This window comes from Dendroctonus ponderosae, unplaced genomic scaffold (assembly GCF_020466585.1).
Source record: "Dendroctonus ponderosae isolate FM_Combo_2020 unplaced genomic scaffold, Dpon_F_20191213v2 Dpon_F_20191213_7, whole genome shotgun sequence".
NCBI lineage: Eukaryota > Metazoa > Arthropoda > Insecta > Coleoptera > Curculionidae > Dendroctonus > Dendroctonus ponderosae.
In genome coordinates, this window is record NW_026018916.1 from 7,465,652 (window position 1) to 7,480,732 (window position 15,081).

At 33.2% G+C, this 15,081-nt stretch overlaps 2 protein-coding genes across 6 annotated transcripts; one reads left to right on the forward strand and one right to left on the reverse strand.

Moving 5' to 3' along the window:
- Positions 1-2,788: 2,788 nt before the first annotated feature.
- Positions 2,789-9,920, reverse strand: LOC109546172 (protein spartin). Of its 2 annotated transcripts, none has more exons than XM_019917021.2 (10): positions 9,476-9,920; positions 7,718-7,949; positions 7,456-7,653; positions 7,214-7,354; positions 6,278-6,454; positions 5,885-6,079; positions 5,641-5,821; positions 5,508-5,579; positions 4,494-4,621; positions 2,789-4,067 (listed from the first exon to the last, which is right to left on the reverse strand). In XM_019917021.2, exons 1-10 carry the CDS (start codon positions 9,605-9,607, stop codon positions 3,892-3,894), a joined length of 1,632 nt encoding a protein of 543 aa, XP_019772580.2. In that variant the 5' UTR covers positions 9,608-9,920; the 3' UTR covers positions 2,789-3,891. The 2 variants fall into 2 exon arrangements, with proteins under 2 accessions (XP_019772580.2, XP_019772582.2); XM_019917023.2 differs by lacking the exon at positions 2,789-4,067 and adding an exon at positions 4,087-4,384.
- On the forward strand, positions 9,909-14,291 carry LOC109546173 (ATP synthase lipid-binding protein, mitochondrial). Of its 4 annotated transcripts, none has more exons than XM_048668704.1 (5): positions 9,909-9,996; positions 10,995-11,077; positions 11,911-12,000; positions 12,964-13,078; positions 13,773-14,291. In XM_048668704.1, exons 2-5 carry the CDS (start codon positions 11,033-11,035, stop codon positions 13,934-13,936), a joined length of 414 nt encoding a protein of 137 aa, XP_048524661.1. In that variant the 5' UTR covers positions 9,909-9,996; positions 10,995-11,032; the 3' UTR covers positions 13,937-14,291. The 4 variants fall into 4 exon arrangements, with proteins under 4 accessions (XP_048524661.1, XP_019772584.1, XP_019772583.1 ...); XM_019917025.2 differs by lacking the exon at positions 9,909-9,996 and adding an exon at positions 10,434-10,538; XM_019917024.2 differs by lacking the exon at positions 9,909-9,996 and adding an exon at positions 10,454-10,558.
- Positions 14,292-15,081: the final 790 nt, after the last annotated feature.

Consider the following 15,081-nt stretch of genomic DNA (forward strand, 5'->3'; position numbering starts at 1 on the left):
AAATTAATTTTTTTATTAATTGGAATTTTCTCTTACAGCTTGAACCTAAGTGTGTCGCAGGATACCTTCTAGGTGATAGTTCTTGATTACTTTTTGATAAATAATTCGTTCTTATTGCGAAATAGGATCACTATTTATCAATCTGTAATAGAAGACGTAAGAAAATTCTGTCTTTTTTAAAGACAAAAAATTTTGAGGCCGAAATACCCAACAAGAAGTTTGTAAAAAAATGAATCCGCCTCAACAATATAGAACTTAATTAACTTTTAAATTAAGCCTTTTTGATTAATAACCTTCTAAGGATGCTTTCCTTAAAACCTTTTTGTGCTCTATTGACCAGATACAATTATACACCCGTATCAATATTGCCATAAGACCGCATTTTAGACACATATATAATGATTTTGGGACATACTTTGAGTTTTTACAGTTTGCGCCAGCTTCACTTTAGAGCCGATTTAAGCTAAAAGCATAAAATTCGGTATTTTTTTCAGACAACTTGTGTGGAAATGAATAATTTTAAGAAAAGATAAAACATTTAATGGGATTTTGAAACAACCTGCACTCGTACATTAGTGTTTAAAGCGTCATTTTTCTGAAAACCGCTTTACCTTGAGAAGATAAATTAAGATGGTTCTTCTTTTTGCATAAAAACGTGTGAGTCAATAATTTGATTTGAAAAATTAACATACGCAATAAAGTAAAGTGAGTAATCAGCATATGCATTTCTTAACACAAATCTTTTATCATTCCCACTTATTTAAGAAGGCAGAATTTCATAATGTTAGGGCAAATTTCGAAAAATTTTGACAAATAGGCCAAGTGGGCATCATTGAAATTGTCCTTTAAACTCCCTTTAAAAGCAAATTTTTGGTGGCGGTTTTTAATATTTGAATTTTTAGAGTCGGTCTCGAAACTTTATTTTCGCACACCATGTAGCGTGTGGGTTTTATGATCAATATATATTTTTAACGAAAAAAGCAAGGCGACTTTATAAATTGCCTACAAACTGCCTGAATAAATGCAGCTTAAACCGACAGCAATAATATGGTAGAAAACAACAGAAAGTGTGCCGGAATCCAACAAGTCAAGGCATTCCGACGCTCTTTCCCCTGTACCCTCTAGCCTCAAAAGACAAAGACAGCTTCCCAAGATAGGTTGAGGCTTAGAATGGAATCGGCGGATCGATGCACGTATAAAGCGTTAGAATAAAAAAATAGCTTGGTTTGAAACGATTTTTCTCTACTCTGGGGGATTATTTCTATTAAACCGTTATATTTGGCGCATGAGTTCTGTGGAGAAATATTTTATTTCCCTCGAGAAGCGAGACATGCTCAGAAAATTTAAACAGCTCCTTGCTAAAGACATTAATCGCCTGATAAATTTAAAAAGTTGGTTCAAAAAACATTGTCGAAGTCAACCGAAGCTTCTTCTCACCCGTTCTTTAGATTAAGACATTTAGTGCCACATCAAAGAATGCTTTGTGGGAATGGAACACTTTTTCTGGTTTGTACAGTACTGAGCTCGACAGGTGGTGGAATGTAATTTGTTCAACCAAGATCACATGATCGAATAAAAAATGTGTTTCAAAAATACATTCCCACTACAAGAAAATTTTATATCAAAATATAAAAGCTGTGGACTTTTATAGCGAAAAGTGTGCATATACGGACAAAATCGTTTGCGCTTAATAAAGGATCGTCTTAAACTAAAAATTGTACCTATGATTGAAAGCCAGTTTTTAAAAAAACGGCATTTTGTTACTTTAGTAAGTTCTAACGTTTAAAAAAGCTGTAAAAAAATTTATAAAATAAAGAGATCCTTCATTAACAACAAGCAAAATGTACTTTCGTGTCAAACCAAAAAGTTGCAATGTGTTTTAATATGTCTACTACTTTTATATTTCAAAATTGTATATTTTGCGAAAAAAACAATGGAACCTTGTAACTTGGTTAATGGTCATTAAAATGGTTTATAATTTTACGTATTTTTGCAGTTTATCGTTTTTTATAGTGATTAAACTTACTTATCCTAATAATAAACTTAAATTTTCAGAATAACCGGCTTTTGCCTATAGTGTAGCTAATTGTCAATCGCTGTGTATAAAATATACTCAGCCTTAAAGAAAAATGAGCACATTTTAATGAACGAGTACCAAAGCGCCCTAAAGCACACGTTTACGTCTCCGCTTGTCGGTAAATCACTTTATAAATATCAAGTTTAACCATACTTTATTCCCGACAGAAGTCTCTATTTCGAAATCTCTCCATTTTCGAACCCCTCGACTCCGTATCCTGTACCCACTATTTCACAGGAAAATTTGCAGGATAATGGAATTGGATAGAAATAAGGAAAAGGGAAAGGATGCTTTTCCCTCGGCAGGATTCTGGAGTTCACGTTTTGAGGGCCGGTTTAATGGCTATTTATACGCAGCGCTTTTTCCTTTGTGCGGAACCTTTCGGGTATACAAGGGTCAAACCATTAATTTCAGTTTGATGGAACGATGGTGTTGACGAAAGGATATCAGTACGGAGTATTACATATTAATTTATTATTTCAGCCACCGTCAAATTTACTAGACCTTCTTGGAAATTGGACTGGATATAAAATGGGAGTGGTGCCGGTAATCCAAGATCTGCTTGATTCCAACAATTTTTTTTTTCATCATACTAGATTTATTCAAAATCAACTGCATAGAAAACAATAAAGTCCAATTATAATAGTGCCTTAAATTAAACTGGACTATGCGATAAATATACTAAAAACTATAAATGTGATAAAACCTATAAACACCTATAAACTTTATTATTATTTGTCAGTATACCTTTTACCTAGAATTTGCTTGCTCAGGCCTTTACTTAACATCAGAGAGAGCTGAATATATAGATTGTAAATCGTCTTAAAACATATCATTTGGTTTTAAAAGATGCGATGTTTCCTATTCGAAAAACGCTTTTAAATGCATATTGAATTTCCGTAACAAAGCAACAATGACTAATATTTAAATATAAATCACAAAACCCTATTTCAATCAACCCATAAATTAATTACTTTCTTAAAATCAGTCAAACGAGAGAAGCATTAAAATTAAAATAAAATGCTTAAAAAGTAAATATCTACTATTCACATGAGTATAAAAAGCTGTCTTTTAGGCGAATTGTATCAGTAACCTTTTGTTAGGCTACAAGCGGAACAGAGAGCAAAAAGTACCTTAAATCGATAAAAATATTTCAGATCAATCCTTGTATTGCTATAATCAAATGGTGCTGATTGACGGTGAGATTGCGAAAACTTCAAGACAAGTTGCGACAGATAAAAATGTGTTTTTTCACTTGCCTCACTGAATCAAACCCACTACATAACATTTAACGTTTTATAACAGGATCTCCGAAGTTATTCGAAGATAAACCTCATCGAGCATTTTTAAAGTCGGATAATTAATGATCAAAGCTGGACGTTCGCTACACAATTTTGTAGAAAAAACTGCTATAAATTGCAAGAAAACTTAAAATTTTTCAAAACAATCTATTTGTTATTTTAGAAGAAGTAAGTCTTTTCAAAGTGTGAGGTCCTCCATTGAAAGAACACCTATTACCAAGACCTTAGTTATAAAAATACGTTGTTGAAAGATATGTCCAATTCCTCATTTTTCTGAAGTTATGAGCATTTAAAAATGTGAAGTTACACACTTACCATTAAACTGTATTTTGCCGTATTCAAATAGCACATTGAAAGCTTAGAAATTAACAACTATAGCAAATTGAACATGAGTTTATGAGACACTAAATTGAATTTAGTTGACTTCTATAATTTAAATATTGGTAAGTTGATTAAAAATATATAAAACCCAGGTACCTTCCTAAATAGGCTATGCGATTCGAGTAAAAAATCTCATTTTTGCTTTTCTTTCTCATCAGTCGCGTTATCACTTTCGCTGGACAATTCAGCATAATCTCTTTTTCTTGGAGGTGGTTTTGGTCTGATGCTTGATGACCCCGGTTCCAGCATCATTAGTAACTCACCATTCGCTTCACGTGATACAGAGTGTACCATAACCATTTGTTTTCCTAAACATACAACGTGTAAAGAATTTTTAATAATACTGACTCAAAACTAGTTAGAAGGTAGTCATCTTAAACGAAAGACAATTAAAATATTTAGTGAAAAGTGCGATTTGCCTAAATTGGATATTAGAACTATCTTCAGAAGCAGTGAAGCTTATGATAAAAAACAGTTTACACTAAATAAATTAAAATTTTCTAGTATAATAATATCGCTCTCTAATAAGTGGGAAAAGTTTTGTGACAATGCAACTTATAACAAACTCTGAATGCGAAATATGTAATTAAAGTCTTACCATCAGTTGAATCATCCATAGCAAGAACTAAATCAAATATGAACATTATGTGATGAAATGAACACACTTATGGCGTTTAACTCAAGCATATGAGAACATTCAATGTAAGATAAAAAAAATGCGATCAAAAAGTTACCTGCTCCTTTTGCTGTATTCTTCAGAAGAACTTTCGGGCGTAAAATTTGCGCATTTCCATAAGTGTTGTAGACATTACCAACAGTACTAAGAGAGCATTCAGCAGTGGAAGCACATTGTGGTCCCCATCTGGCAACAGTAAAAAATAAAACATAAAATTTATGAAAAAAAATAGTTTAGTGAATAATATATGCCTGAACATACATTTTTCAAATCTTGCTTTAGTGCCAACAATTCAAATTAATACTAATCTTTAATTAAATGATAGATTAATCATCTTTAATAAACATGAAGAAAACTTAAAAATACAACTGGAACGTTGGAAATGTATTACGTATAACATTTCAGATTTGCACTAAATTTGGAAACTGCTGGACAATGTGTTTTCCCATTTATTACACTATGGTCAAGACAAGCAAATTAATTTCAAATTTAATAGACAACTTTGGGTAAAAAAAATCGGACAAATTAGTTATTATTTTCAAATGCGCATATTTTCTAAGCTGAACATTGCATAAAAGACGCCTTAAAAATGAAGTTCGCTTCGCTTATAAAATAAGTTCGAATAAATGGGAGTACTAAATTCCTTCTACAGCGTCTCATTTTTTCGTTTTTTGCTACTGGCTTGTTGTTGACAAAATGATTTTTAAAGTTATATTTATTTAAAAGACCGCATCATCGCCAATGTAAATATTAGTTCTCTTTTTGCAAATAAAATATGATGTACATGGCAGACGCAAAAAAATTACCGACAAAAAATGACTAGTACTTTTGTCTACAATTCTCGAAATTTGCTGTAATTTTATTGCATCAAATTTCAAAGTGGCCAACAATCAATCCGCCGCTTACAAAATCTCACTTTTGCAACATAATAGATTTTCGAAATATTTGTTGATTTGAACAGATAGCTGTTTGAGCCCCCCTTTATATTTACATTTTTCCATACTTTTTTAGATATGCTATTGTAGCTTGTCTATACAGTTAAACCTGACTCACTCAGTATGTTACCACTTACTTGTGATCCACTACTTTAACAGTATTTTGCTTTAGAGCGGTACCCAAGACGGAAGATGATGTTTTTAATCCCCTAAAAGTACGTTTAGATTGTATAAGAGCTGAAAATATTTGTATATGTGCTATAACTTTACCTGTATATAGTAGCAAAACCTTCTACAGCACCTGCAGCTATTGTTAGTGCATTTTGCATTTTTTCAGATGCTTTCTCTTCGGACATTTTAAACCCAGACGACAGTAGTTTTGCGCCATGCTTCTGAATGTGTGGCGCTAGAAATTGACCCAAACGCATTGTCCCTTCGCCCACTTTATTGGCTGCAAAACGTTATTAACACCAATTTTCTCATGTAATTCCTCGTAGCAAATTTATAGACTAACCAACAAAGCCTGTTACTTGTACAGCCTTAGAAGTAGCTGTTTCAGCAATCTGGACGCCTTTTTGTAAAGAGTTGGGTACTACAGTGGGCTGTGCGGCTGGAGTCATGTTATCAATTATTTTGGGTGTCCCCCAATTTAAAAAATCTCCTATTTTATGGGCTCCTTTAATAATTTCCTGTGAAACCGCCCAAGAACCTATTAAAGAAAAAATCTGTAATCCTTAAGTCATTTAACAATTAACTTGAATATACAACAGATTACTTTACTTTGTTATGATAATGTGGTGAGCAAACAAATCGAATGGCTAGAAAATTCTCATTAGAAAGCTCATTAGAAATATTGGCTTATTTATTAGTAGACGAAAATTTTTAATAAAGCAAATAGAGTTATTACCATTAACTAGTGCACGTGATACACGAGTACTTGAATGATCTATGTCAGCTCTTCTTAATTTCTCTTCAAAAAGAGCCTGCTCGGTTTCTTGAGTAATGATTCCATGAAGAATACTTTCAAGCAAGTCAAACACATCAGCAGCAGCATCAGAAGGCAAAATTATACCAACTGACGATCCTGTAAAAACGAGTTTTACAATTTTTTTTAAAGGGAAGCAATTTTTAACTTTTTACTCCTTACAACGTTTATCATCTAATATACTATTATATATCATTTTTCGAAAAATCAGTCGAAGAAGATGCTACTATTTTTATTTAAATAAAAAAAATCTCCGGATTCCCACAAACTGCAAAAACAAACGTGAGGTGAATGCGCATTTGACCTTAGTATTTTTTTATTTGACCCCGAAAATTTATTATAAAGGACGACAAATCGTCTCAAATATTGCATATCGAAGCTCGGCGTGCGGTGGATCACTATACGCCTGCGGTCCGTTGCAAGCTGTATGTTTATTACCGGTATGGCAAAGATATAACCTTATGATAATGTCTTTTCCCGGTGCTCTTGAGTTTTAGGAGCCCGTCATGCTATACAATGTTTTTTCCTTCTTGTATTTAACTTCACTGTTCACTGTATTACACAATAAATAAAATAAAATAATAAGACTATTTTTCAAAACTTTAGGTTGGTCGACTTCTAGCAAATTCTAAGTAAAGCAGGGCTTCCCTTGCCTGCATGGACCGCAGGCCCCTGGTACACACATATCTACAAAAGTATGGGTGTTTTGTGTGGTTTATATCTGATATATCTTCGAAACAAAAGAAGTGAGGAAACTCAGTCTTGAAAATTGTATAACATGATGTATAAAAATTAGAAAATGGTTCATTTATCTTAGCTTATAATACAGCAGATTTTTTAATATCTTCGTTACGTTACCGGGAACATCTGAATGTATATCAGGTATAATAAATGCGCCGTAATCTGTTTTGTAACACGGCGATGCACCTGGTACCAAAGGATAAATCCAGTCCCCAATTTGCAAAATAGCTTTCGGAGTATTCGAGCTCCCCGAGGTTCCTGAAAAAACAAAAATTAACATATTTTCAAAAAAGACACTGAAACATGGATATTATCCACGACGTGGTTGCCTTGAAATTAAAAAGAATAGAACACCACACCTTCTAGTAGATAGATCTTCATCAGTTGTGGCTTACAGGTGGATACAACTTCACCACGAGGAGAAATAAAGTATAATCGAACTCCCGGATGACTGTACACTAATTCTTCATGTAAATGTGGATTCGGCTCTACACTAAGACCATTAAGAGCGGCTGCTAATTCGGTATAAGTAAGCCCTTCGCCTTCATAGTCTTCATCTAAAATATCATAATCAGAATAAACTCTGTCCAGTTCGTGTACCATTCTAGTTATAATTCTTACCACCTGAAGTGTTGAGTGAACTCATAGCTTCATCATAGGTTGGAGGCGGTTCTATATCATCCTGTGTCTTAATGTCATTAAATCGAGTCAACATTTCAGCACGCAATCTCTTAATTTTCTGTACCATAGCGCATACTTTTTCCCAAGTTGCATCTGAATTTTCGGGATTTTGCAAAGGAATGCTCAACACATCATCAATCAATAGAATCCCTTCTTCATATTTTTTTAGTGCCTACAGCGAAACAAGATACGGTGATCCATAAATAAGAGTTTCTAAAGCTTAATATTAATTCATAGAATATACTCTCAAACACACTCAAAATTTTTGTTGCACGGCCACACTAATAAATTCTTTAAGTTTTCACTTTAATCACGAATTCATTAAAATGCAATGAAGACACTTATATTTTGAGCAATTCATTGTGTATATTTTCCTGACTGTATTTCAACTTAATTCAAAAGAAAATTGACTGGAACCCAGGAATTTCTTTTGAATTTTGAGCAATACAAATGGTTCCAAAAATTATTGAATCAAAAACTGCGATTTTTACTTTTCTTTCTGGAACTAGATTCTCAACGTCTAGTTTATATTTTTCTCTTGAACCAGATGGAAACTAACAATGGTGCTTTTATGTAGGTTTTATTAGAAAACTTGTTAATTTGAACTGTATTTAGTTATGTTGTTGCAAATTTTTCTAGTAATTTAAAAAAATGTGCCAAATAATTCAATAGAAAAATTGTTCGCAATTTTAAGTTGTAGCCCCATTTAGCTGTTTACTGAACCAAAAAAAAAATAATTTAGTTGCCCAATTTTCAAAGCCAAGGGTTTAGTTGTCATTTTAAATTGAACTATTCGAAAGAGTTGCTCAAAAATGTTTCCCGATTTTAATATTTATGGTGCAGGAAAGCAGGCAATAATTTAAAATCTAAGCCACACAAATAAGCACATTTTCGATGTATCCGTTGCTGAATTAGTTCGAAGTTTAGCGAAACAAAATCGACGGAACGATGCAAACCACAAGCTTCCTAAAAGTTCACGGGTAACTTGATTTACATAGGACTTTAAATATTACATAACACTGATAATATATCTTTAATAAGCGGTTTCTGGAAGGAACTAGGAAAGTATTTTAATATGAATTAATAAATATAAAATATTTAACACATTTTATTATGTTGACAAATATATTTCAATGCTACAACGTTGCGGTCGTTTTTCATACGAGGGTCGTTTTTTATTACGTCCTACTAACAGTATCTTATACTTAATTCGATTATTGCAAATCGAATTATTATTTAGATTATTAAATAAGAGATATAGATATAGCCATCTCAATTATAAAAAAAATCGATTATTCCTATCGGAGTTGTCGACGGGTCTTTCTTTTAGCTTATTTCGTCTAATATGTTTTATAGAAGAGTTAAGTATATCAAAACTAGAACCGTATGATTTACACGGGATTCCAAATATTACGTGACAATGATAATGCAGTATTAATACGGGTTTTGCTCAAAGAACTAAAAACAGGATTTAATGTGAATGGATGAGAGAATATCTTCTTTATCAGTGAATCTCGCAAACAATAAGGTTTCTGCTGTAATTGTTCTTTGGAACTGTCTTCGGTATGTCTTCAATTCAAATCAGTAATGGTAAGAGGTAACTTCCATTGCTTTGATAGGTAAGTAATGAACTAGGTATGCTATTTTCGATGTTGCATAGTCTAAAAACTGAAAACAACTTTCCAATTTTCAACTCACCTTGTCAAGTTTATTTTGTTCTTCAAAATTGATGGCATCCTCGAGAGCCTTATAAACAAGATCGTGCTTAGTTTTGAAAGATAAATATGTAGTACTCCACATAGTTGAATTTACCCCTCCAATATCAGACATCTTTACAAGAGTCGCTGGATGTATGAACGTCTAAACAAAAAACAAAACGCACCGAAATTTGAGTACTTTGCGGTAGGTACATATATCTTATAGCTGATTTTCAAGAGTAAAATTATATATGTGAATCAAGTTACACAAATGAAATATTTCTATATGAAACCTCATCTAAATATCTATTTATCTAATGTATTTTTCCAGAAGGTCCAAAGTTTATTAATTTAAATGTAAGTGTTTGGTGAAACCACTTTGAAGGATTTTCAGATAAATATAACCCCAAATTCCCGTCCAACAGAAGTAACAGCTGACACTGGTCAGCTGACCAGACAGGTGACATCAGTCAGCTGATTGTCAAAAACCATGGAAAATAGATTAATCTAACGATTTTGAACGTAAGTACTCGTTTTGCGTTAGACGCTACTAAAATGTAATTTAATTTTTGAGCGATTGAATAGATATAAAAAATGAGTGTGTTAAAATTGTGTGCGGTTTTTTATCTAACTAATGGAAATACTTTGCCACTGATCAGTGCCACCTAGTGGGACGCGTATATATTATGCGACGTTGCCAGGCGATGGAAAATATCCGCACCTTCAGGAATTTATTTTAAACGATTAACTTTGAACTCAATCACGTGAGCGAAATTGCAACATTCCTGACAAATATATTTCCCTAGTTCATCTGCGGATTAAGTAATTAAGTAATAAATGTAGGACCTATCATCCTGGATCAGGAACTACTGTGTTCGTATACGTATATATCGAATTATTAATTACTTGGGCGAAATATGGCAATGGTGTTCAGGATCATTTGAAAAATATGCCTTGCACATGCGTATTGCGATAGTGACAACCAAAAGCAGGAATTTTCGCACTGCACATTCCGATCGTTCGGCCGTTCGTTCAGCACCGTCTTTTATCGACACTGTTCCGTGGTAAGTCGGCGATAAAATTTGTGAGTAAAAATTTTCATCTTTGATTTTCCAACTAAATTTGAGTCATCGTGTCGTAATAATCGGGTCCGTTTTGTAGCAAAAGGGTTTAGTATCATTGGTCGTTTAGATTTTTCAGAAAATCCCGTAATTTATACGAAATTCCCGGTAAAATGTACGCAATCCAGTTGCCGACTCAAAGATGTCGGCCATTACAAATTCGATTGTTTCCTTCAAATTCAATCAATTTCAACGTGTCAAAACGGTGTCATTGTAATAGGAAATTTCAAGCAATTTATCGTGAACTAAACCCTTTTAATTACTTGTAAAATAGTATTTTTCACTAAATTTGGCCCATTCCGTTACGTAACCACAGATCATGAACTTTAGCTAGGCTAAAGTTTTTGACAGTTCACTTCAAGATCTCGTTGGAGTAAAGTGGCTCGTGATTTGTTTTAGGCTTTAAGTCCCTTGAAACTCAGCAGAAATATACAAAAATGTTCGCCGCCGCCAGACTGATCGCCCCTGCTGCCAGAAGCGCCGTAAGTATAATTTAATTTATCGAATTTTTCGCAAGTTTGTCCGCCCATATCTTGTCGTTCACCTTCATGGGGTTACATAATGATTTTTCAGAGTTTTAGGGTTTCTTGGCTCCCAGCTTTTATATTTAGAATTGCAACTACCTTTTTTCTACTAATTACAGCATTATGTAATCATTAACATATCTTTCTTACATTACAATTATGTACAATGGCGGATTATATAATAGAGAATCATTTCTGCATTTCTCTGTACGGGCAAGGATTATTCTGTTTTACATACAATCTATACTTCCATCTGTAAATTCTAAAGTAGGTTAGCCGATGGAGATTGGAATTTCAAATAATACTTTTGAAAATCTGCGATATTACATAATTCCAAAACTAAGACTAAGTAGCAGTAAATCCACATAGGTACATCAAATAACCACTGTTATTTTACCAGTCTCAGGTGCAAGTTCTTAAATTAATTGCAATTTTTCAGGAAATCTATTGATTTTTATGTAACCCCATTTACTTTTTCTGCTAGTTTAGGTTAGTTATCTAGAAAGGGCATTAATTAAAACGACTAAATGGTCTTATTTAATCCAATACTGTTTTTCTCTTTGCGCCAAAGTTAAATTCAGTAATTGTTCTTTGACCCTCTCTTATCTTTTGCTGGTTACTTAATAACAGGGAAACCCAATAAGTACAGTTCCGAATATATATGATGATATCTATATTTTAACTGATTATTCAGTGATATTTAACTTCCTTGGATGTCTGAATTTTGTCACCTCACCACCGACTGCTCCACATAAATGTGCCATTTGATTCAGCAAGTTTTTTTCTTGCAGATTCTCAGCAACTCAGTACAATACCTTAGGCCACTGAGCAGTGCAGTCAGCCAGAGTCATTCTTTGGTCCAGTCTGTCCAACAGAAACAGGTTTGTAAAATTCTTTTCCGTATAGCTATATTACATTGAAAACAAATAGTTAATTCGTATCACTTGCAATCTGTGTTCACATAAGCATTGCATAATACATATCTTCGATAACAATTGAAACATACAGGAAAGAATGAGTAATAAGTAAAATATTGCTTAGAAAAAGCTGAACCAGCATTTACTTTTATAAGGAATATATGGATATGTATTTTTACTGAACATATTTTAAGACAAATGTTGACTTCTATCTTGTAACACTCGTTTTATCGCAAAATATAACATCGGGTAAATTTTCCAACCACATGTGTTTTGATTATGCAATTGAACTGCAACCATTTTACTTGCTTTTGATAATTGAAATTAACCCTATATTACTCGTTTTTTATTTCTATACGGAAAGTTCGTTGCAGAATTTCTCGAAAAAGCCCCAATGTTAATTAAAAAAATTATTGGAAGAAGGCAAAAATATTATTTATGAAGTCTTTCTTTCTTGATTACCAATCGCAATTGAGTTCTTGTGACACTCGTATTTCAGTTTGTTTAACAGAAAAATCAATACAGTTTCAGGTTTTAATCATCTTCAGATTTTAAAAGTTTCAACATTAATAAAAAAGTGGAAGAAATTGGATTCAATTGTTGTATAAAATGTTCAATGAGAAACAATTTAAACTTTTAAAAGTGTCAGTTGTTATAATGAATACACTGATTTAAATATAATATTTATTATCGAACAATTATCTGCATTTGTTGAGTTGTGGAGAAATACATTCACAAATAAAATCATACATTTAGAGTTTCTTTGGGAGGCCTGATGATGGCAAAAGTAGTTGGCCGAAGAAAAATTGTGCTTTTTCGCATACCTCACCACCAATATTTTATAATAAATTTTTATGTTCTTGGAGAAAAAGTTTCAACTTTTCAGCGCTGGTCAACATTGTAATTTTTTTAATTTTGGCAATATAGGTCAGTCTTTTGCCAGCCATCCGTGGAATCCAGACCAGTCCTGTATCAAGGGACATCGACTCTGCTGCCAAATTCATTGGTGCTGGTGCTGCCACCGTAGGAGTAGCTGGCTCAGGTAGGTTCATTTTTTCAATTCAGTGTATGTTTTGAATGCATTGTTTAATGTTGGTAATGTGTGCATATGAAATATCCACATCCTCACATTTAACATCTTACCTATGCACATCCATATCCACTAACCCCCATATTTTAGGTATTGGAATAGGAATGGTTTTTGGATCACTAATGATAGCTTACGCAAGAAATCCCTCATTAAAACAGCAACTCTTTTCATATGCCATATTGGGTTTCGCTTTGTCTGAAGCAATGGGGCTTTTTTGTCTCATGATTTCCTTTTTGATGCTGTTTGCCCTTTAGTTTTGTTTTAATTTATAGTTAATCGACAGTTAACTGCTGTTGTCTTGTAAAAGTAAGGATATTTTTTGCTTCTACATTGGCCGCATTTTGAGAGAACTATCGTTTAACTATAAAATGAAACGGGCGTTAGAGTTAAGAGTAACTAACCTGGTGGGTTTTCACATTGTAAATAATAAAAATTATATTGCTAGATTAGATATTTGTGTTTGATTGTTAAATGTTTTAAAAGATTTTATAGCATTTACTGTTTATTTCGTTTTGTATGGCTATGGTTTCTAGTGCATGTTGTAACTAATACGGACATTTTTGCTACGAAGCAGGTAAGCAATTGGAATTTTTGCGTTTTAGTTATGTTCGCAATATGTTTATAAGTTTCCGTTTTTCATTTTTAGGAGCCGGTATTGGAACAGTATTCGGTTCCCTCATCATCGGTTATGCAAGAAATCCAAGCCTGAAACAGCAACTTTTCTCATATGCCATCTTGGGTTTCGCCCTGTCTGAAGCTATGGGTCTTTTCTGTCTTATGATGGCCTTTTTGTTATTGTTCGCCTTCTAAGAAGGGCATTTTTATTAAATCTAATAAAAGTATGTTACGTACCATCTTAAATCATTTTTTTACAGTCTGTGTTGTTTATATTTCGTTATGAGAATGGAGTCACTATAACGTTGTATAAGCGATGCTATCGCATTAAGACTCTGAAATTATAATTAGAATTATCTAGGACAAGTATATGATTTATATAAGAGACTTTGGGCTTGCTATTTATTAAGAACTTAAAAATCATATATTTGTTTCATTGTTAGTAGATTCCATATGGGAGTGAAGAAAAGGCCGAATCAGTGACAAAAATCGACTCAATGCATATTGTACAGGTTCAAGAGCAAATAGAAATGTCAATAAAACACCCTTAGTTGTGATTTTTTTTCAATATACGTTAGATTTTTATGTCCTTTTCCTTTAATTTCACTCGAATTACGGAGCAAATTGTTTAGGTGTACTTCAAATAAACGTTTATGATTTTATACATATTTTATTTTTATACCACACCTCTGTCTACCTCTGCTCCGCTCTATTTAGACCTCTCACTCTATTTGCAGCGGTCTGAGCGACCAAGCTTTCAATTTGGCGCCATATTCAATTTTCTTTTATATATTATTTAGCCGATCCGCGAGAACCGTTCGCAAAATATGATATGATTTCTGAATGCTTCACTTTGATTGCACTATTAGGAGCGACGAAAAAGTCGCGCTTTTACTCAACTGCACGCTTTCCTTTAACAATTTAACTTCCCATTTAGAGCAAGTAGCAACTTGAAACTTTGACATCTTATAGAAGACTCATGTGGTTGACAGCGCTTAAATTTCCATTTCAATCGCGCTAAAGTCTGATTTTTGCCAACGGTTTGAAAGATGGGTCCAAAATTCGCAGTGAAGATGTGATCGCAGGAGAACACCTCTATTTTACATAGTAAAGCAGTCTACTGTGGCAAATTTGAATAGTTAAGATTGAGCAAAAAAAAAACGAACTGTTCTTATTGCTAATGTGTATAAGAACCGTTTAATTTCGTGTTTAATTCCCGCAAGGAAAAGTAATTATCTGGTTTTGGGCTCTTTGGATTTAGTTAATAAAAAGTGACTTCCGTTGTAGATTATCTGACTTCTTATATTCCGTAAAACAGTTACCGAATGAATAAAACACGT